The sequence below is a fragment of the Polypterus senegalus genome, chromosome 2 (genome assembly GCF_016835505.1).
Source record: "Polypterus senegalus isolate Bchr_013 chromosome 2, ASM1683550v1, whole genome shotgun sequence".
Classification (NCBI taxonomy): domain Eukaryota; kingdom Metazoa; phylum Chordata; class Cladistia; order Polypteriformes; family Polypteridae; genus Polypterus; species Polypterus senegalus.
The window spans coordinates 97,926,007-97,951,499 of record NC_053155.1 but is presented as its reverse complement, the minus strand read 5'-3'; the positions used below and the strand labels follow the sequence as shown (position 1 = coordinate 97,951,499).

At 34.1% G+C, this 25,493-nt stretch overlaps 1 protein-coding gene across 1 annotated transcript in view; it reads right to left on the bottom strand.

Annotated features, from left to right (window-relative positions):
- The window catches only part of LOC120523171 (cullin-5), a 93,426-nt gene that overhangs the window by 26,315 nt on the left and 41,618 nt on the right, over positions 1–25,493 (bottom strand). The window contains exons 7-12 of the mRNA XM_039744207.1: positions 25,353–25,433; positions 17,005–17,098; positions 15,681–15,811; positions 14,318–14,425; positions 3,223–3,287; positions 715–847 (exon numbers count right to left, since the gene is read on the bottom strand). Coding sequence (XP_039600141.1) covers positions 715–847; positions 3,223–3,287; positions 14,318–14,425; positions 15,681–15,811; positions 17,005–17,098; positions 25,353–25,433 — 612 coding nt within the window. The remainder of the gene's footprint in view (positions 1–714; positions 848–3,222; positions 3,288–14,317; positions 14,426–15,680; positions 15,812–17,004; positions 17,099–25,352; positions 25,434–25,493) is intronic.

Here is a 25,493-nt window from a genome sequence, read left to right as displayed (position 1 = left end):
TTAATGCATTAGATCATTCACAGATTCTAGTAGGAAGTAAAAAAGTAAAATAAAGTGTCTTGAGTAAAGACCTTAATGGAGTACATGGACATTGATCACATTAAGAAAATCAGACTAATATGAAACTAAGGGTGTCATTAAGTGATTTAAAATAAAATTAGATAACCTGTGGAGCTCTAAATCCTAAGTTGAAACTTTGTTACATTAATAATTATTTAAACACTGAACCTGAAGCTTAATCTAATTACAAAGCTTTAACACTAACAATCCTTTAAAGAAATCTGTTGTTGCTTATAAATTTTATGCACATAAAATTGTTAAAAAAAACAACAAACAAAAGCATATAATGCACGTGAATTACAAACACAGAATATTCTTATACTGGAAAAAACAGAAATGTATAAACTGAATTTATATCAAATAAGCAATATGCACAAATTAATTAAAACAGGGATGTCAATTAAAGGATATGACTCTTAAAAAAAAAAAAAAACACAAGTCAACTAAAATTAAAGCAAGAACTGTTTTCCATTACCAGTAATACAGTAGTTTGTTAGTAAATAAGACAGTGGATGGAACGAAACCTTGCAGCCACTGCGGCCCACTAGGATCTGAGCATTTTCTTAAAATATAGTCTACGATGTACAGAAAGTAAATCATATGCAACATGGAATATTATCTTGCTCATTTCATTCATGATATCGTAGAACTTACCACCTCTTTGAGTTTTGCCTCAATTTCCTCAGATGTCAGCTTTTTACTTAGTGGAGTTTTTCTAAGTAGCATGTCACAGTAGTTTGCTAGCAGCTCCGGACATTTTGATTCAGGCTGTGTTTTTAATCCAACTCTGCATTTACATACACAAAGGAAACAAAACAGAGGGGGAGAGGAATACAATAAATTTTGAAGTTTTATGTCTGTTGTAGAGAAATAATTGAAAAATGTATTACCAAAACTGCAAACTCTGGAGGAATGTAAAAATTGCTCTGACAAAAACTTACTCATAAAACATAACAAAACTATACACAACAGATCTAGTATTAGCACATTCAGCGTACAAAACATTTTTGCAAATAAATGTTTCATGTTATGTAAGAAAAAGGTGCTAGTTATTAAAAAATATATATATTGCATGTACATGCAGGAGGATATTAGCTTTCACCAGTAGTGCCTGATCCTTCAGAAAGCATAACCCAGAAAAATATTAAGCTGATCATTTAACTGACAAGTATTAAGTGAGACAAGCTGTTGTTTTGTCTATTTTGCTCCACTCAGAAAAAAAACTAATGACAAAAGACAATACTGAAGCATATTTACATCAGTGATTAACACCTAAAAAAAGCATCATCAGTCAAGTACAATAAGTGCTTTGACTGCAACAAACCAGTATGGCTCTTTAGAGAAACACACTGAAGTCTAACAAGATAAATATTAGGCTTTGCATTATATTTATGTAGGAATCAGTCCTTACTTATCTTTTTACTAACTTATTTTATCCTTGCATTTAATGGTGAAATATCACATATCTAAATAAGTTAAATTATGTATGTTAAGTGAATATAAGGACATAAATTTAAGTCCAGTTGTATTTTTATATAAAAAACGAAATAGGCTACACAAAGGGGTAGAGATCTATTAATCTTACTGTAGTCTGCATTCCCCTCTCAAGCAGATCTTAAAAGGAATGAGCTCAAGGGTTGAGAAAGAGGAGAAAAAACAAACAAAAAAAAAAAAAAACAAAACAAAATGTCGGACTACAAACAATGTGGTTAAACCGCAAGTTGTTTAGTCAAGTTTTTGATGCTGCATATCATTTTCATCACTAAGGCAAAAAAACAGCACAAAGGCAGCTCCCACATATTCTTGTTGAATTCCAAATTACTTAAATAAAATAGATATTATAATCAGAATTAGAATTCACTTTAATGGCCAGATACACTAATGTGTACTAGGAATTTGTCTTGAAAGTACTGATGCAACATACAAGGATAACACAGAATACAAAATATAAGAAGATAAATTATAAGAAGGTAAATATAAAATTATAAAATATTATAAAATAAAGAGACAGTAGAATTAAAATGTCCAGGCACTCTAGTGTTCAGGTATACATAGATACTGAGTAGAAGCTCAGACCTGATTAATGAGAATAACTGCACATTGCAAAACCTGTTTAGATAATGTGTTTTAGCTTTCACGAAGACGTATGCTGGAGGGAGGTCTTCGGAACAGGTGATGCCCTGGGTGAGATAAATCAGCAATGATCTTTGTGGCCAACTTCCTTACCCTGGGCTCATATAGGACTTCAATGAGAAGCAAACTGCAGCCTATAATCCTTTCACAGACTAGCACCAAACCAAACAGTTATAGATGAGGTCTGAAAGGACTTGATGATGGCTGTGTGGATAGAACTGGACCAATATTATAGATGAGGTCTGAAAGGACTTGATGATGGCTGTGTAGATAGAACTGGACCAATATTTCTTAAGGGAGATTGAATTTCCTTGGATGATACAAAAAGAACATTTCCTGATGGGCTTTCTTAATAATGCAAGCGATTTTATTGTCCCACTTACTGTTATGTGACAGCACAGTTCCCAGAAACTTAAATGATTGTCATCCCAATGGCTGATTAATGGCTTAAATTAATTGATGACTTATACAATAAACTCTGATTTCTGCAAGAAATTGAACTTGTATGCATACTTTGTATGCAAGAATGTGCAATAAAAATCCACATTAGGGAAACAATAATACTACTTCAAGTAACCTAAAAGCCATAAGAGTTTTTGAGCTCAGTTTTATCCTTGTTCCATTTGTATGCCATATCATTTTCAAACCAACTTAGTCCTTAATAGGGTTGCGTGTGTGCGTGGTGTGGGTTGGGTTTTGGCTGGAGCCTACCCCAGCTAGTACAGGGCGCAACACAGGAATAAACCGTGGACAGGGTGAACATACACACACACACACACTAGGCCAATTTAGTATTGTCAATCCACATAACTTTCTTGCCTTTGGACTGTGGGATGAAACTGGAGCACCTGGAGGAACCCCACACAAACATGGGGAAAACATGCAAACACTACACAGGGAAACACTGGGATGCGAACTGCGCAACCCTGCTGCCCTGCCAGGTTTATCTTTTTTTAAAATGTTTTGCATATCCTTGCAAAGAATTAAAACAAAAAAGAAAAAATAATGTAACAATAAAAAAATACATACCCTTTCTGTTTCAGTGGAAGTTCTAGTTTAAATATTGTGGCATCATTCACAACGGCTTTATATGCCTACAAACAAACGGGAATTTCAATTTAAAATTTTTACATACATTTAAAAAAAGTACAGTATTAAGAAATGCATTTAATGACAAAACAAGTTTTCAAAATATCATTTATAAATTGGAATTAAGTAAAACATTTTAATAAATTTAATACACACATTATCTTCAAAGTGATACTATATATGAACTGTGGCACTAACGTTTATCAACATCACTAAGTGGCTAAAACAAAGATTCTGGACAGTAATGTGGTGTGTATTCCTGGTTGTTGTAGAAATTGCTTAAAACTCGCAGGTTTTTAATTCTCGCTGTTGCAGAATTATAAACCTGCAGATCAAGGTGAACTAACAAATTTATCCATGTAAGAGATTCCAATGTTAAACTGTTTGCTGGTTCAGTTTTTAAGGCCCAAAATACTTAAATCTATATTTCTGGTAATGTTTTTTTAAAATTGCACAGTGTAATATCACAAGATCTGTTGTCAAGTTTCTCCCAACAATGTACAGTCAGAGAAGATAAAATGCAACACATCAAAATATTTGCCTCAGGTGTGCCAGTCTGGAACTCATTCAATAGAGGGAATACATTTAGAAATATACTTCCAACAAGTATTTAAAAAGCAAATTAGAGCAAAAGCTATTTAATATGATGTAGTCTTTTATATTCTCTTTCAGTTTCATGATATTAATTTCCCTATATAAGTTAAACCAAAACCTCAGTGACAACGCATTACGTTGCCAATGTGAAACATGACTAAAGAAAAGTGTACAATACATCAATATGTCCAACATCTTATACTTCACTTAATTATTGTGACAGACAGACAGACATAACTTTATTTGTCCCCAGGGGGAAATTAGGCTTTTTACAGAAGCTCTTTAAATAAATAAATAAGTAGATAAGTAAGCAAGTAAATACATAAATAAATTAATATACGCACAAACTTTGGATTGAACAAAGAAGAAAATTAAAAAGAAATCGTCTGACTTGGCAATCATGGTCACAGTGAGGCATTATGCAGGCATATTGCTGTTGGTAAAAAGAAACACCAGGAGCGTTTCTTGACGCACTGCTACTGAATAATTTGTTGGATGAAAGTACTCAGGATTAGTGTATCTGAGAGGGGATGTGCAGCATTGTTCATAATGGAACGCAGTTCTGTTTTAGCTCTCTCCTTTGGTATACCCTCCAGGGGGTCCACAGTGCATCCTAGAAGTTAACTTGCCCTTTAAAGTAGCTTGCTGATTCAGTGGGCCTTCCTTGGAAGTGATGTTACCAGCCCAACACACCTAAGTGTAGAAAATTGCACTGGCCATCATATACTTACACAAGATGTGAAGGATGTCATTTCCCACATTAAAGGAACAAAGTATCCTAAAGAAAAAGAGCCTGCTCCTTCTATACTAATAAAAGGCAAAGCCCTCACTCACTCACTCACTGACTCATCACTAATTCTCCAACTTCCCGTGTAGGTAGAAGGCTGAAATTTGGCAGGCTTATTCCTTACAGCTTACTTACAAAAGTTGGGCAGGTTTCATTTCGAAATTCTACGCATAAGGGTCATAACTGGAAGCTATTTTTTCCCATATAATGTAATGGAGTCTTGAGTTGGAGATGGCCGCGGGGGGCGGAGTTTCGTGTGACATCATCACGCCTCCTACGTAAGTACGTAGAGAACAAGGAAGAACTCCAGCGATGAGCACAAAACGCCATTTCACAATTGAGAAGGCAGAAAAACATTATGAAGCAAATGATGCATACAAGCATATTCATAAGTACAGCTACTGCGGAAACAAAGCACGGCGTGAACCGTAAGTTTATATTAAATTAAGTTCATAGACAGGCTGCCACTAGCGTTTGTAATTTAGTGCCTGCCCATATAAGGCCGTCCATCAGCGGCAATCCAATACAAACACTGCCGGTAAATATTCACGTGTGAAGGACTGTGCTTATGCAGAGGAAGATGAGATGGTCAGGGTGGTGTTTGGCACAAACTCATTGAAACTGCGAGAGAAACTTTTAAGTGCCGGGTCTTAGCTGACATTACACGAGATGGCACCAGTACAGCTGGGAACCTTCGATGCAAGAACACCAAGCGGCTCACGTGAACTGGCGCGTGCACAGACAAAAGCAACAGTTCCAAAGAGTGCTGAACAAAACCGAATTACACAATTGAGAAGGCAGCAAAAAATATGAAGCGTCTTATACATACAATCATATTCATAAGTGCAGCTACTGCGAAACAAAGCACACGGTGGAAAAAGTGAATGTCCTGCTAAAGGAAGACAGTGTAAAAAAACCCGTGCATGCAGTTTGTCACATCACAGATAAAAGGAAGACGAGCTGTTTATTGATGCAGTAAGGAACTAATCGATGAATGAAACCTCTTATCTTTACAACGATTGACAAACACGGAATGTAACTTGAACACATCCTACAAATACGAGCCTGATTGAAAGAAATAATGATAATCAAATCCTTGATGACAGCAACATTCAATAACACTCACAAAACAATTACTGTATATTGACAATCATGTTACGTTATTTTTAAAATGTTCCCTTTTCTTTTCATAACTTCTACTTCTCCACTGCATACGGGTATATATATAAATGTATATATATACCCGATCTACAATACATACTTTAGCATAGACAAGCCACACGCTGTGGCAATTGTAGAGTCTTAAGCCTCTACGCCGACATTGAGGTTGATTCGAGAGGGATGTACTGACTATGTACGCGCTACCGATTCATTTTACCTTCGCATCTCCTTGGTTTGGGGCGTATGAAAAATATTAGGTTAGCAGAATCATGTTACGTTATTTTTAAAATTTTCCCTTTCTTAGCACAAGCACAGCTGAGAAGCTTCGATGCATGTACTCCATAACGTTAAAAATAGCGCATTTAATCACACTTTCAATTCCAAGCAAGCGGGAACTTTTGTCAATGCATGATTTCCTGGTACATCCATTACACTGATGCACACATCACAGCTACAAAAATGTTAGAGTCGGAATAAAGCGCGTTCCTACGACTGATCATTTCGACTACCCGAAGCCTTGATAAAAGCATGGTTTTGTGCACACTGAAAAGCAAGCAAAATTAGATGCATTACAGAAAGCGGACTTTGTGGCTCTTACTGGGGATCATTGGACTTCCGTGACCGTTAGTAATTCTAAATACATCTAATTACAAAATGTTCAATGATCACACTGTTTTAGCCTAATGTACAAAATAATTTTGGCTAATGTTACTCAGAGTTTAAAGAGTAAGCTGGTCAAATTACCTTTTATGTTTCTGACTTATTTTTTAAGAAGAAAACTGCACTTTATGTGAAATTTTGGTTATTATTATTTAAAGACAATACTATTCTGAAAATGTACTTAAAGTACTTAAACTACCACTTTATTTTTAAGTCTGCCCAATTTTAACCAGGGATGATATTTTTGTTTCTGTTTTGAATTCAAATGCAGTTTAAAAGCTTTTTTTCAGAAATTAAAACAGCTTCAGTTTACAATATTCATGTCCATGTCTATTATTTGATTCTGTAAGCCCACTAAAACCGTTTTAAATAAAAAAAAACATTTGCGATTTGGGGCAAATTTACGTGTGCGATTACATACGATTAATCAAGATTAATTCTTACACAGCCTCTAATTAATTGGATTAATTTTTTAATCGAGTCCCACCTAATATATATACATATGTAGATTTGTATATATATGTGTATATACAGTATATATGTAGATATGTATATGTTGTATATACAGTATGTATATATGTGTGTGTGTATATATACAGTATGTGTGTATATGTATATATATATAACTGTATATATATGTGTATAGATGTGTGTATATATATATATATATATTTATATATATCTTTATATGTATATATCTATACTAATAAAAGGCAAAGCCCTCACTCACTCACTCACTGACTCATCACTAATTCTCCAACTTCCCGTGTGGGTGGAAGGCTGAAATTTGGCAGGTTCATTCCTTACAGCTTCCTTACAAAAGTTGGGCAGGTTTTATATCGAAATTCTACGCGTAATGGTCATAACTGGAAGCAGTTTTTCCATTTACTGTAATGGAGATGAGCTTCAACGCCGTGGGGGCGGAGTTTCGTGTGACATCATCACGCCTCCCACGTAATCACGCAGTACATAGAAAACCAGGAAGACCTCAAAAAAGCGCTCAAGAAAACATGCATTATATAATTGAGAAGGCAGCGAAACAATAAGAAACGAGCGAGTGACATATACAACCATATTCATGAGTTCTGCTACTTCGGAAACAAAGCACGATGTAAACCTACACTTTAAATTAAGTTCATAGACAGGCTGCCACTGGCGTTTGTAATTTAGTGCCTGCCCATATAAGGCCGTCCGTCAGCGGCAATCCAATAGCAAACTGCCACGGGTAAATATTCACGGGTGAAGGACTGTGCTTATGGAGAGGAAGATGAGATGGTCAGGGTGGTGTTTGACACAAACTCAGCGAAACTGCGAGAGAAAGTTTTAAGTGCCAGGACTAAGGTAACATTAAATAAAGCTATGGACATAGCACGTGTAATTATATCCGGCCCGCGAGATTATTTTATATAATGAATTATTGTTATTAAAGCCCGGGTATATGAAGCGCTGTTAACACAATAAACTACAGATCCCATAATGCAGCGCTTCAGCTGCCTTGCCGAACACTTACCGCTTACTACAGTTATTGCGCACTGAGTTTGCACGGCGCTTTGGTGACTTTGAAGAACAAAAAAAGTCTACATGCGGCTCGAACCTTGTGCATGTTTGGTAGCACATATCTGTGTGAGAAGCTCTTCTCAGTGATAAAGACTAACAAAACAGCACACAGGAGTCGCCTCACTGATGAGCACCTGCAATCCATCCTTAGAATCTCCACAACACAGAACCTCACACCAAACAGAAACGAACTTGTGGCCAAAAAAAGATGCCAGGCGTCCAGCTCTAAAATGACATATGAGCAAAGACAACTGAATGATTTGATTTGTTATTGCACGTAAGAGCGGGAGTCAATCGTTTTAACAAACAGCGTATTGCACTGATACGAAATAGCTGTGTGTGTATATATGTAGATATGTATGTATATGTATATATATGTTTATATATGTGTGTGTGTATGTATGTATATATATATATATATATGTATTTGTGTGTATATATGTGTGTGTATGTATGTATATGTGTGTGTATATATATATATATATATATATATATATATATATATATATATATATATATACAACAACACTCATCACTCACAACAGTGACAAAACAATTACATTGACAATCAGGTTACGTTATTTTCAAAATGTTTCCTTTTCTTTTCATTGCTTCTTTAACACACTACTTCTCGCTGCAAAGCACGGTATTTTGCTAGTGTATATATATATATATATATATATATATATATATATATGTAGATATGTATATAGATATGTAGATATGAAGATATGTATGTGTACATATATGTGTATATATATATATATATATATATATATATATATATATATATATATATATGTATGTATATATATATATGTATGTGTATATATATATATATATGTATGTGACAGCAGCAATCCAATCTGTGAGAAAACAGTAAAAATGAGGCTTGTCAGACGTTGTGGTACATTTTCTGATGCAGCTAGATCTAAAATAACTTTGTGACGCTGCCAAATACACAAAACAATTACTTTGACAATCATGTTACATTATTTTTAAAATGTTTCCTTTTCTTTTCATAACTTCTTTAACACACTACTTCTCCTGCGCGGTATATATATATATATATATATATATATATATATAGATAGATAGATAGATAGATAGATAGATAGATAGATAGATAGATAGATAGATAGATAGATAGATATGAGAACAACACTCATATCAATGACAAAACAATTACATTAACAATCATGTTACGTTATTTTTAAAATTTTTCCTTTTCTTTTCGTACCTTCTTTAACACACTACTTCTCATCTGCGCCTGGTATTCTGCTAGTATGTTTATATATGTGTCTGTGTGTGTGTGTGTATATATATATATATATATATATATATGCCAGCAACACTCATGACAATGACAAAACAATTACATTGTCAATCATGTTACGTTATTATTAAAATGTTTCCTTTTCTTTTTACTTCTCCGCTGCCAATCGCAGGTATTTTGCTATATATATATATATGACAACAACACTCATATCAATGACAAAACAATTACATTAACAATCATCTTACGTTATTTTTAAAATGTTTGCTTTTCTTTTTCATAACTTCTTTAACACACTACTTCTCCGCTGCGAAGCGCGGGTATTCTGCTAGTCTAATAAATGTTTTTATGAGTTTTTATTGTGTTTATGTATCCTGAATAAGGTATCCAAGACAGGTGCAAAAATGATAAATTTAGTTAGATTTAGGGATTTACTGGTAAATATTGCTACTTGTAGTTGTATAAATACTATTTGATAAAACTACACATCTACAAACATCAAATATGTTTTTTCATTTAAAAATGATAAAGATTTTGGAATTTGTTTGGAAAATGAGTGAATTAATTAAATAAATTTGAATGCCATTTTTCTTATTAGAGTTTGGACACATGCAATTTGTTTCCCAGTTGGTTTGCTTTGAAAAATCTGACTAATCTGAAAACAGTTATCTTAAAGGGTGTCACAGGTTTATTCTAATCTGAATAGTAAAACACATAGTGTAATTTCAAAACTGATTTTGTCTACTTGCATTCAACCAGAGTATGAGATACCATTTTATTCGACTTTTTTATTATCTGAAACTACAAAATAAAAAAATGCTGCAAACAAGACTTTTTTTTGTCTTCCGTGTTCAGTGTACTGGTGGCTGTGAAAATTTCAATACATAAATAAATCTGTGGCAAAAACAGTAAGCTGAACAGCAAGGTCGGGACCAAAACATGTTTGGCAGGGAAGTACTGATTTTTACTAGTTGGGGTGGGGAAGGAGCTTGGGTACAGTGTGTGTTTGCAATACATTTAAAGCTCACGTTATTTTCAGTTCACAACACATACGCAACAGCAACGGATTACAGCAAATCATACTTCATCCTGCACTATACAACAGCATACGGGATAGCACTTTGTAAAGCCAGACGTCGGGTTACAGTGCATCCAGAAAGTATTCACAGTGCATCACTTTTTCCACATTTTGTTATGGATTACTGTATATTGATCAGAGATGTGTAAGGTTGCATTCATAAGCTACTTGAGTGCATGCACATTGAACACCAACACAGGGGACAGAGTTTTCAGTTCTAAACAAACAAAGACAATAACATTAAAAAAGTACTTAAAAATAAATGTATAAAAAGTAAACAATGTCTCTTCTGTAGCTCAGCCTGCCAATGCCTGGATAATGTAAGTTCAAAATAAACAGTTGGAAATGTTGTCATATTTTTATTAAACCTAATTTATATAGAATTATTTCAAGAACTTGCTGATTTTAAAAAAGTAAGAATTCAGTTTGTGTAAATAAGTTGATATAGCATAGCTAGAAAAAGAACGGATATATAAACACATTTATACTCTGTGATGTAGTGAAATGGACAGTTCTTCATAACTGTATCTTACATTATTGTATATGTTTTTTTTTCCATAAACTGGTTGTATTTCTTCTTGCCATTGCATACATTGTGTATATTGTCAGGACATCACAAGATGTAGGCTAAATTCTAGCAATTCATGTTAAAATTCTTATTAATGTTATGCGAGCACCATAAGGAACAGTCCTGTCTCATTTTTCCTTCACTCTGTACACCTTAGACTGTAAATATAGCACTTGGTCATGTTACTTTCAGAAATTTACAGATGATTCTGCACTTATTGGGTGTATCTATAAAGGGGATAAGACAGAATACAGGAGTCAGGCAGAGAACATTGTTTCTTTCTGCAAATAGAATTGTTTGAATCTTAATATCAGCAAAATTAAGAAACTGGTTATTGACTTTCTCCACATCAAAGAGCCTCTATGTTTGGTCACTATTCCAGGAGTGAATGCAGAGGTTGTCCACTCCTACAAGTACTTGGGGGTCTACATTAATGACAGGTTGAACTGGTCTCTGAACATAGAGGAATTATATAAGAAACTAGCAGAATACCCGCGCTTCGCAGCGGAGAAGTAGTGTGTTAAAGAAGTTATGAAAAAGAAAAGCAAACATTTTAAAAATAACGTAAGATGATTGTTAATGTAATTGTTTTGTCATTGATATGAGTGTTGTTGTCATATCTATCTATTTATACATATATATATATATATATATATATATATATATATATATATATATATATATATATATATATATATATATATATAGCTAGCAAAATACCTGCGATTGGCAGCTGAGAAGTAAAAAGAAAAGGAAACATTTTAATAATAACGTAACATGATTGACAATGTAATTGTTTTGTCATTGTCATGAGTGTTGCTGGCATATATATATACACACACACACAGACACATATATAAACATATATATACATATATATATATATATATATATATATATATATATATATACACATCTATACACACATATATATACAGTTATATATATATATATACATATACACACATACATATATATACATATACATATATATACACATACTGTATATATACACACACACATATATACATACTGTATATACAACATATACATATCTACATATATACTGTATATACACATATATATAATATACAAATCTCATATATATATATTAGGTGGGACTCGATTAAAAAATTAATCCAATTAATTAGAGGCTGTGTAAGAATTAATCTTGATTAATCGTATGTAATCGACACGAAATTTGCCCCAAATCGCAAATGTTTTTTTTTTTTATTTAAAACGGTTTTAGTGGGCTTACAGAATCAAATAATAGACATGGACATGAATATTGTAAACTGAAGCTGTTTTAATTTCTGAAAAAAGCTTTAAACTGCATTTGAATTCAAAACAGAAACAAAAATATCATCCCTGGTTAAAATTGGGCAGACTTAAAAATAAAGTGGTAGTTTAAGTACTTTAAGTACATTTTCAGAATAGTATTGTCTTTAAATAATAATAACCAAAATTTCACCATAAAGTGCAGTTTTTCTTCTTAAAAAATAAGTCAGAAACATAAAAGGTAATTTGACCAGCTTACTCTTTAAACTCTGAGTAACATTAGCCAAAATTATTTTGTACATTAGGCTAAAACAGTGTGATCATTGAACATTTTGTAATTAGATGTATTTAGAATTACTAACGGTCACGGAAGTCCAATGATCCCCAGTAAGAGCCACAAAGTCCGCTTTCTGTAATGCATCTAATTTTGCTTGCTTTTCAGTGTGCACAAAACCATGCTTTTATCAAGGCTTCGGGTAGTCTAAATGATCAGTCGTAGGAACGCGCTTTATTCCGACTCTAACATTTTTGTAGCTGTGATGTGTGCATCAGTGTAATGGATGTACCAGGAAATCATGCATTGACAAAAGTTCCCGCTTGCTTGGAATTGAAAGTGTGATTAAATCGCTTATTTTTAACGCTTATGGAGTACATGCATCAAGCTTCTCAGCTGTGCTTGTGCTAAGAAAGGGAAAATTTTAAAAATAACGTAACATGATTCTGCGTTAACCTAATATTTTTCATACGCCCCAAACCAAGGAGATGCGAAGGTAAAATGAATCGGTAGCGCTGCACATAGTCAGTACATCCCTCTGGGAATCGAACCTCAATGTCGGCGTTAGAGGCTTAAGACTCTACAATTGCCACAGCTGTGGCTTGTCTATGCTAAAGTATGTATTGTAGATCGGGTATATATATACATTTATATATATACCCGTATCGCAGTGGAGAAGTAGAAGTTATGAAAAGAAAAGGGAACATTTTAAAAATAACGTAACATGATTGTCAATATACAGTAATTGTTTTGTGAGTGTTATTGAATGTTGCTGTCATCAAGGATTTGATTATCATTATTTCTTTCAATCAGGCTCGTATTTGTAGGATGTGTTCAAGTTACATTCCGTGTTTGTCAATCGCTGTAAAGATAAGAGGTTTCATTCATCGATTAGTTCCTTACTGCATCAATAAACAGCTCGCCTTCCTTTTATCTGTGATGTGACAAACTGCATGCAGGGGTTTTTTTACACTGTCTTCCTTTAGCAGGACATTCACTTTTTCCACCGTGTGCTTTGTTTCCGCAGTAGCTGCACTTATGAATATGATTGTATGTATAAGACGCTTCATATTTTTTGCTGCCTTCTCAATTGTGTAATTCGGTTTTGTTCAGCACTCTTTGGAACTGTTGCTTTTGTCTGTGCACTCGCCAGTTCACGGAGCCGCTTGGTGTTCTTGCATCGAAGGTTCCCAGCTGTACTGGTGCCATCTCGTAATGTCAGCTAAGACCCGCACTTAAAAGTTTCTCTCGCAGTTTCAATGAGTTTGTGCCAAACACCACCCTGACCATCTCATCTTCCTCTGCATAAGCACAGTCCTTCACACGTGAATATTTACCGGCAGTGTTTGTATTGGATTGCCGCTGATGGACGGCCTTATATGGGCAGGCACTAAATTACAAACGCTAGTGGCAGCCTGTCTATGAACTTAATTTAATATAAACTTACGGTTCACGCCGCTTTGTTTCCGCAGTAGCTGTACTTATGAATATGCTTGTATGCATCATTTGCTTCATAATGTTTTTCTGCCTTCTCAATTGTGAAATGGCGCTTTGTGCTCATCGCTGGAGTTCTTCCTTGTTCTCTACGACTCCATTACATTATATGGGAAAAATAGGAGGCGTAGATGATGTCAACTTTTGTAAGTAAGCTGTAAGGAATAAGCCTGCCAAATTTCAGCCTTCTACCTACACGGGAAGTTGGAGAATTAGTGATGAGTCAGTGAGTGAGTGAGTCAGTGAGTGAGTGAGGGCTTTGCCTTTTATTAGTATAGATAGACAACATCAAATAAAAACATACTTACTTTGTCTCTAGCAGTAAGGAAACGTGGGTCATCTTGAAATGCTTCTTTAACAAGTTTACTGAATCGGTTAAATAATGTCAGGAGTTGCTCTACATATTTTTCAGAATCCTTAAAAAAAATAAAGACACGAGACCATGATATGTTTACAGCCAGACAGTAGGATGGAGTTACAGCAAATGCATTAATTTAAAGTTCCAGTATTGCAATGTCTGCTCCTGCATTGTCTAGAAGATATATGGGAAATAAATCTAAACTTGGAACCTCTTAAAAAAAAAAAAAAATTGGTGTTGGTGAACATATTCCTTCAATAAATGAAAGGATCATTTAAAAATTGTATTGTGTTTACTTAGGTCACATTTTGCATTATAATAAATTTATTTGGAGATCAGAGTGTTATGAATAAGTAAAATTAGAGGAAATCAGAAAGGGGGCAAAGCTTTTCCTACTTCGCTCCTTATCCATTAGTGAAAACAAAACAAAACCACAAGCTGATTACATGATGACAAAATATTAATTTAAAATTAACTAATGTCCTAATCAAATTTGTGAAAACAGAGTAGGAAGTGCTGTTCAAAGAAAATTATTTTCCTTTGGCCAATCAGCTTTAAACTCAAGTCTCGGATACCATGACTCAGTTCAGGTCAGGTCAGTTCAGGTCAAGTAGCTTTTTTATCATACCATTTATATACAGATTAGCAGCATACAGAGTACATGAGAAAGAACCTCCAAACTGTTGTTACATAAAAAAACTTCATATCTTGTTCACAAATGTATGCAAAAACCTATGTGCCTTGATGAAAAAAGCTCAGAATGACAAAGACTGACCAAAAGGTGTTAAGTGCCCATATTCTTGAAGTATAGGACCTTGACCTTGCTTACTCTTTATAGAACATTGTCCTGTAATTATAATTTTAAAAAAATTCTAGTAAGGAGGAAATATAGATGTGTTATTTTCATAAACCCAGAAAAATATGTTAATTGTCAAAATAAACTGCCAGTGTTACAAAGTAAATAGATAACAGGATAAAGTATACACAAAAATATGGATGTAATAAATGGTAATAAACAGCAAAAAATGTATGGATAACATTGTATCATATCATTTTCCAGGAAATCCTTAAGTGAACAGTCAGCAAAATCAATGCTTCCAAACTGAATATCATTCTGATCTAGTTAAATTATTCTTTCACTCTATTTTTTACTTACTTGTTCTGGAAAATGTCATAATTGTAAAATCCTAAGCGTAACTGACCTAATCTTGGGTCATACTTGGTATCTGAGGAGTAATAAACATGAACTGATCTTTTTAAAAAAAAAAAAAGCTTAGCATATATTAAGTATAGCTATTACAATTAATACTTACAGTAGTGATTGTTTCTGCTGCAGCCACCATATCTGCTAATCCAGCACTAATAATGTGCTCCTCTAAATCTTTCAACATGGGTTCAATTCCATTTGGCACTTTATCCATTAGTGAAAACATTAGATGTAGTTCTGAACAAAGTAAAACCACAACAAATAAATATATTTCTTAAATTTCAAACTTTTGAGAAAGAATGAATTTTAAGTTTAAATGTTTGAAAGCCAAGTAATTAAGTTAGTAAAAATCTAAAAAATATTTCCAAAAATACACATGTGGTATATAAAATTTGTATCAATGCAATTTCAAAAAATGTATCAATGCAATCTCAATCAATTTAAATTAAAACATATTGTAATAGCTAGCTTTAGGTCGTGTAAGAGTTTAAAGGCCAATGTCTATATATTTTATTCTTTTAAATAACTAGAAAACGACCAATATTTATCAACCCAAGGCCAGGAATCTGAAAACAAATTAAGTGACAGTCATTTTGTGGGCTAGGTGGCAAGTATGTCCTTCAAGTCAAGATAATAGTGATGAAAGAGGATAAAAAAATGGTTAAACTTGCTTTTTACATGCAACTGCCTGCCACTGCTTTTTACTTGCTTGCTTAAACATCTATATTATGAAATAAAATGACAAGATAGTGGGAACTATGAGAAAACTAATGAGGGCCTTGTTTAGAAATATAGCTGCTTAAAATGTCAACCTTGAGAGATCGTTGTACATCAAGTAACTTTCATTTGAGAGGCCTGGTGTCCCCTATATGGGTCCTCCTGGTTTTGACTTGTATGCTTGATCAATGAATAACTTTTGGACACTTGCACAGGGTATGAGGTGATGGGACATTAGGTAATGGTGGGAAGAACTAGTAGGAAGAGAGTACTTTGCATAGACAATGAGAAATGTATTATAAACGTATGCATTTCCTAGTTTAAGCAATTGCACCATGGTAAACTCCATTTGTTACATTGCTGTGTAATAATAGATTTTTTCTGCATTCCCATCTGGGCTTCTGAGACTGCCCTCTTTAAAGAAAGAGAATACTTCTCAATGACAGTGGTTACTTATTTAAATAGAATGCTGTACAAAATCATCTACTGAGATTTTGGCAAAAATGTTTAAAGACTATTCAACTTAAGATCATCTTTTGAGTTAGCACTTCCTAAATCATATACCATCAAAACTTCCATTTAAACAATACACAAAATTATTAAAAACTTTATAGGGATTGCAGCACTACAAAAGTACAGTACAGAAGTAAAACCTCATTTAGTTAATTCATAGTATCAACTTATAAATACTAAATAATGAAAAGATCACTTACTTTCAGTTTCATTTCTTTTTATCATGCCTGGACATTCTGCTAAAATAGTTTCTTTAAATGATGTTACAAGTGCATTCACACAGCATTCCATAAGCTACAACGACAAAATATTATACAAAATGAATAAGAAACGTGCAGAATAAAGACTAAAAATCATAAAATTTCAGGATCATTCATTGTAGAACTCATTGAGAAATGGCCACAATCTCTACTGTAAATTGTACAAACAACTGCAAAGTAGGAATAAAGTGCTTTAGAAGACAAAATGGCACATCAGCCTAAACACATGCCTCATCTGTTCTCTACTTGTTGAGGGAATGTTTACATTTTGTATCCTAAACTATGTATAGCTCAGGTTTTCCTGCCTACAGTAAAGATAGCTGTGCTTGTCAAATGTTGGTGTGAAAAATATGCACTTTAGAAAACCACAACAGGAATTAGCCAAACCAAAAATTTTGTTGACTTGGTTTCCTAGATAATCCGGCCATTTTTTATTCAACTTTAGTCACTGCATATCCCACTCCAGTCAATAACACAAATCTGACTACAGGGTGACTGGATAAACAGTGAAATGGGAGTCTGGGAAGTCAACATTTAGTGCTTTAGAACCAGTTCCTCTGCACTCTGTTGCACATCTATTTAGGCCCTATAATACTGTCCTGGTGCCAAAATGTCTGACACTGGGACAAAATTAGATTCTTTGGCTGATGAAGAAGTGTCCATCTTATTGCTGCATGCCAGCTGTAACAATATATTTTTAAAACAATTTGAGGTACTAAAGGGAAATTTTATACCTATGTGCATCAAAGCTAAAATCAAACATTGGAACTTTACTGTGTCTGGCCCCCTTGCCAAGATTACATGGTGAAGCAAATAATGGTAATTGGATCTACAGTAGGTGATGCTCCCTTCACTGTACCTGGAATAGTTGTTGGGAGAAGCCTTTGAAGAGAGATAATCCTAACAGTTTTAGGAGGTGAGGCAGCTAACTAATAGCTAACTAATCAGATGTCCATCCAGGCTACAGCATTGTGATCTTAAATCACAGACTGTTTACCATTTCATCAATTACTCTTCAATAACTGCTTTCCCAAATCCCACTATTGTGACATCACAAAAAGGGATTCATGTAACAAAATCTAGACCAACTGACAGTCAAACAATAGGGAACATAATTAGACTAGAGTTAAAATAATTTTTTCCTTCATGGGTGCCAGTATTAGTAAATTTATTCAAAATAAAAAAGTATAAAAACAGAAAAAAAAAAAATGTCTACAGTTTGCTGCGAAAAAAACCTAAATGGAAAAAAACCGGATTGGATTAAATAAAGGGTGAGCCAAAAAGAAGCACCACATTTCAAATGTTTATTCTACAAAAATGCTACAAGATAAAATACATTTCATTATGACACAAGAAAGGGTATAGAAAATAGATTTTTTTTTAAGCTGGTGGCCATCATTAGCGATACACTCTTTTTTGAACGCTCGCATGACTCATTTGGCCATTTCAAGTGGAACTGCGGCGATTTTGTGGCAAATAGTGTCCTTGAGGGCGTTAAGGTTTTGAGGTCAGTGTTTGTATAACTTTGTCTTGAGATTGCCCCACAAGAAGACATCACACGGAGTGAGATCAAGTGAACGTGAAGGCCATCCGCCATCGCCATGCAGGGAGATCAGCTTCCCTGGAAATATCTCCCGCAAAAGTTACATGGATCTCCATGCGGTATGAGCTGTTTCTCCATCCTATTGAAACCAGGCATCCACCACATCCACTTCTTCCAGTTGGGGCCGCAAAAAGTTCTCTAGCATTTCAATGTAACATTCTGAAGTGATGGTGACCGTTGTTCTCACCTCCTCAAAAAAGTAAGGGCCTACAATGCCAAATTCTACAACTGCACACCAAACTGCAACACACTCACTGTGCAGGGGTCTCTGATGAAGTTCACAAGGGTTGGTTTCAGCCCAGCAGTGAAAGTTTTGATTATTTATGCAACCATTCAAATGGAAATGTGCCTCGTCGTTGCACATGACGATGGCATCTAGATCAATGGTTTTCAGAATGTTCACGCTCAACTATCTACAGTTCTCTCAGTCTCTCTCTCTGTGAATTCCTGCACTACCATCATTTTGTTTGGATGGAAATTAATGTCCACATGCAAAATCCACCTTAAAGATGTGTTGGAAATGTTAAGGCAGAAGCATGTTTGTGTGCTGAACATCTAGAAGACTGCAAAATTCATGCCCTGACAGCTTGGATGTTTTCAGGTGTTCATACAGTCCAAGGACGGCCTGGATATTTTCTGTTCAATTTAGACATGCACTGAAGGACTGCTTTCCAATTTGGGACGTCGCCACTAGGAGGAATGGTGAAGTGTGTTCGGAAGGAGTGCGGTGTAGTGATGATGGATTTTACTGAACGCTTCGACAGGAAAAGCACAATGCGCACTGGACCAAGGCATGTTGCCGACAGAAAACTACAAGGGATCGCCTATCAAAGGACCCCCACCCCAACCCACTCAACTGCCTCTACCTTGCGCAATGACCTTGAGAAATGTGGTACTTCATTTTGGCTCACCCTGTATATCACAATAAAATCTCTTTTCTTACTGAAACCTGGCTTACCAAATCTGAAAGAAGCAATTATTAAGAAAATACTGAGAAACACATATCAAAAACTGCTATATTAGTGAACTGTCATCCCTAGTTTACATAGACACCTTAATTACCAAGAAACCTTTAAAAAAAGTGTGGAGCTTCAAGCCACACTGTACAGACATATAAAATTAGGTCAAGTATGGAAAAGGAAAACATTATTAAAATTATTATTGAAAATTATACAATGTTAGAAGTGATGTCCCTTAGGAATCAGTTCTGCAGCATTGTTCTTTATAAATAATATACATACATACACACAATAGACATATATAACAGACTTGTGTGTGTATGAATTAGTCTGCTCTGTTCATGTTCAAACACACCTACTAGATGACGCATGCATGTACCTTTAAATTTTTTCAGTGTTTACTTGCACCTCATTTCTCATTATGAAAGACCTGTGTGCAGCAAATGCTGCCGTGCAACAATGATTTTGTGCTAATGACACAGATGAAGAGACACAATGTTGAAACAAAGCAAATGCTGCGGCTCAACGTGCAAGCAAAACACCTCAGCAATGGAGGGCAAGGCTTTAAGGTTTCACTAAAAACATTGTCTATCTGGAGGTATTTTCTCGAAACAAAGATTAATAGGACTCATATGGCAGCGATATGGCTAAGTTATGGTAATGCCAGTGTCTCCTTCTGAAAGCCAGTGGGGCAGCAAGCACAGGTGGATTCACGTCGTCTGCACTGGGTAATTCTTAAGAGTTAGCTGATGCCTCTCCAAGTTCACAAATATAGTAAAACTGCTAGGGAGTCCAGGTTGTTTTTTGTCCCAAAGACCATTCACAACTAGTAATGACTGTATGTATCTATCTATCTATCTATATAAAGTGGAACCTCGTTCACGACCATAATTCATTCCAAAACTCTTGTCGTAAACCGATTTGGTCCTGACCCGAAGTAATTTCCCCCATAGGATTGTATGTAAATAAAATTAATCCGTTCCAGAATGTAAGAACTGTATGTAAATATATATTTTTTAAAGATTTTTAAGCACAAATACAGTTAACAATACCATAGAATGCACAGCGTAATAGTAAACTAAATGCAAAAACACTGAAAAACACTGAGAAAACCTTGAACAACAAAGAAAACTGTTAAAAACACTGCAAGAGTTCGCGCTATAGCTCTACGAACCACTTGTTAAAAACACTTTTTTTTTTAATGAGTTTTAAGCACAGGGAAAAAAAACTAACATTTCAAAAATTCATAATTTAATAAACCACCAAGAAAAGTAACATTGCAAAAATACACGCTATGAACTGATTGCTGTAAACAGAAGTGAAGTGGAGGTTAAAATCCAATAGAAAAACGTTTTCATTAAATACAACGAGGTTAAAACAATACTCGGATCTGTCTCTTTAAAAACAAGCCTGGTCCATTCTTTAACTGCCTTCTCGGTCTTATGCGTCCAGCCATCTCTCTCTCTCGCGCACGCGTGTGTGTGCGTGTGTCTCTCTCTTGCTGCACAGGGAGAGACTGAACACATTCAGAAATCATCAACACGCACAAGCCGAAAGGGAAACTGGCTTTTTCGTATACCGAGTGTGTGGTCGTGAACAAATGCAAAAGTTTGGCGAACTTTTTGGTTGTAAACCAATTTGTACGTGCTCTGAGGTTCTACTGTGTACATATCAGGTTATACGCATGATGGGTTGATTTCATATCAAGGTATCTTACTTTTAAGCTATTCAACACACTAGTATGACTTGATATGCAATATTGTTTGTAGATTTGTTTTTGTATCATACTGACAGATTAGCAAACATCTTCTCCCAAAATAGTCTTAACTCAGGACAGTTCAAAAACATATGATCTAGTGAGGTTGGTATTATATGGTATTGTACACAATTAAGAGTTCAGTCTCTGATACATTTCAGACAATTTTAACCAACAAATATATGTACGATGCAAAGTTTTTAGATTAATTCAAGTGTATTTTGTATGGATTGATGAAGAATGTATATTATGAATTAGTCCCTTACTCACTGATGCTTAAAGGTGTCGATGGTTCACACCATAACATTAACAGAAGTCTACAAAATACTACCAATATTCTCATCATTACTAGTTCAAATATATTCAAGAATACAGTAAATAGCGATGAAAGATTTGGGAAGTGAGGCAGGACTTTTTTAGTTTCTGACTTGTAAATGCATCTGTTCACATGTCGCAATCAACTTTTGTAACCTCTCCTACTACACTTGCAGAACAAACAGGCCCTACACAATATTACTCCATTATTTATACCTCTTTTGTAAGTCGCTTTGGATAAAAGCATCTGCCAAGCAAATAAATGTAAATAGAAAAACGTGTGTCACAGTTGCTCAGTGTGTATGAGCAAACTGTCAACATAAAGATCTATAAAAGTTGAGATAGGACGCTCTTGAATTAAATACTGTTTAAATTGAAGATAGCTGGAGTAAGAGAATACTCTTTAATGGAGCTGTAGAAAACAAGTATTTTTAGTGAATGATACAAGATATAATTACTAATAAATTGACAATAATTATTGAAGACTGAGCACAAAGCAAGGCATATAACAAGGAATTCTAACAACACTTCCTTTCCAAGACTAACCAAGTAGGTGCATTCCTAATTCCTTCTACTTCCTTCAGTTATCTCAAAGTATAAAAATTTGTAACACTGTAGTAAAGCTGGAAGCCAGGTAATGCCATGAGATCCCATTTTATCGATCTTTAGAGAATTGTACTTTTAATAAATTATGTCCTTGCGTTCTACACAAATAGGCTTGTACCTGACTCAAGATTATTTGAAGATGGATGTGTTCATATATATGTATATATATATATATATATATATATATATATATATATATATATATATATATATATATATATATATATATATATATATATACACGTATATATATGAGAGATGACACTGAAGAACATCTTCTTTAATGCTTTCCAAATTGTTGCAGATGTTAAGTTTAAAAAGTTTACATTTTCTACTGACTGTGACTCTCAAATACCCAATATGTACTGAGACAGTCAGCAGAAATTTCTCAAATATACTCTGACATTGAGGAAGTTAACTAGAAAGAGCAAGCTTTTTTCAAATTAATTTTGAACCCAGAGATCTCTGAAAATTCATCCAGTAGATTTAGTAAAAATTGGCGAAGATTAGTTCGGCTCAGTAATAAAGAAAAGGATCATATTGTTGGTGTAGCAGGTTATTTATTATATGTTACTGTATATTCTTTCCCTTATAATTTCTTTTATTTTTGACTGTTGATGTCACCAACCTAAAACGAAGCAGAAACCATGAGACAAAGATGTGCCATTGAAACTGAGATCAGAGTATATACTCAGTGTTATTTTATTACTGAAAATATAAAATTTGTCATTTATATTCTTATTTAAAAAAATCTGCAACATCATTAAGATAATTCAGTGTCATGTTGATTTAAAAAACATGAGGTATACTGTATGTCCCACAAAATCAAAAACAGAATGAGAATGCATTTCAAGTCCATGAACTAAAGCAATTACTGGGCATTCACCTTCCAACTGATTCAACATCAATTTATTCATCTACAGACAATTTAGTCTACATTCACATTTATGTTTAAGTGTGTCACTGCATTGTTGATTGTTATGACTAGTAATATTGAAAAAATGAGGACTTCAAATAACTGTAATGCATTAGAGCAAAGCTTTACCAGCTAAGCTGTTAAGGTACAGCATAGTTCAATAGCTGAAAATGACCAAAAGTGGTCCACAGACTGTGGAGAGACTGAAAGCATAAAATTCAGTATCATTTCCCATTTAAATGTTATTAAAAAACAGAGCTTTAAAGATATATCCCAGATAAATAACAGTAGTTATTAACAAAAATATTCCAATATAGTATGTGATATATTTTGTTGCAAATATAGCTTCAATCTCAAGAAAGAAAAAAAAAAACCAAATTCAAGTAGTATGAACAAAATCGAATTTGTTCAAGGGCAATGAATACCTTCTGAAGACAATCTCAATATTCCTAATTTCCATCTTCTAACACACCTAATTCAAGGTAATGGGGAAAATATTATTACAAATTATAAATGTGCTCTAGATAAGACATTGCTTACGTGGAGCATCACAAGCGGCACTTGTCACTTACTGGGCACAATTGCACAAAAACCCACACTCATTCATATAGTGCCAATTTAGAAACATTAATTACTCTAGATTCAGGAGGAAAACCCAGTAAAGAAGAAAAAAAAAACCCACAGATGGTAATAAAAGATTACTGTTTCGACAATTTAATTGCCTGCAGTTAAGTGTATTTTACAAAACTGATAAAATCTATATCTACAGCTATACATTGCATCAATCAATTTAATACTTGGTTGCTTGTTATTATAGGCTTAATCAAACTGCCCTAGTTTACTTGTGTAATTTCTTTGTCAGACTTATGTTAGCACCTCTACTCAATTAAACAAAAGACAGAAAACTAAAACTCAGTTGTAAGAGACATATTCACCTTCAGTCATCTATCGGTTCATTTTCAGTTACCACTTTTCCATTACAGCAATAACAGTCGGTGCCTATCTACTATAGGTAAAACTGGCCGCATAGAGGAACCTGCTCTGGATTGACCACCTTTCCACCACATAGGACACAGACACACATACACAAGTTTACTGCACAAATTCAAATTCACCAATTTACATTACAAATCTTTGCCATGTGGGGTGGAAGCAGAGTACCAAAAGAAAAACCTATAGAATGAGCAAATTCTCTGACAACAGCCAACCTACAAGATGAGTTGTTATCTGATCCCACCAAAGGTCATGCAAAAAGACAATTTTCCTTTGAGGATTAATAAGGTATATAAAATAAGATAAAAAAAAAATCATTGGAGCTTTAAGACAACAGTATTAATTAACCTACAAAGCTTTAAATGGCCTTGCACCGGTGCACCGGACTACATCAGTGACCTTCTCATTCACTATGCTCCTGTTTGCCCACTAAGGTCCTCTGATTCTGGCAATTTTGTTGTGCCTCATACTAACCTGCACTCTATGGGTGACAAAGCCTTTAGTTTTATAGCACTCAGACTTTGGAATGACCTCCCTACATTAATTAGATCACCAGACTCCATTTATTCTTTTAAAAAACAACTTAAAACTCATCTGCTCAGGAAGGCTTTTAGCTTAACCTGATATTCTGCCTCCTCTTTCAGTCTTCCTCTCTGTCCAGATGCTCAGTATAATTTGTGTGCGTGTTATATCACAAATGATGTTATTTGATAAGCTTTCTTTTGGTACAGAATTTAGTATTTTACTCAGGTTTATTGTGTTTTATTCTACTTAATGCCTTTGTATATCCCGTATTTATGTGTTTCAGTGTCATAATCCGGAAACATTTGTATCCAATGTTACATGTATCTACTGCTTCTTTATGAGACTCAGAAGCACCTTAAGCATAAGGCACTATATATAATATATATACTATATATATATATATATATATATATATATATATATATATATATATATATATATATATATATATATATATATATATATATATATATATATATATATATATATATATATATATATAATAAATAAACAAATAGTATTATTATTATTGTTACTATGTTGTGCCACTATCCAATAAATAAAATAATTTCACCTATGGTTAGCCGACACATAAAAACATACAAGAAAACTTACTGCTTGTACAGAGTTACATTCACGTCTTGTCTCTAAATAACGAAGTGCTCTTTTCTCCTCTTCTCTTAATTTAGCATCTGCCTAAAAAAATGCGTTTGTACAAATTAAGAGAATGCATAATGAAAATATATAATCATTAGT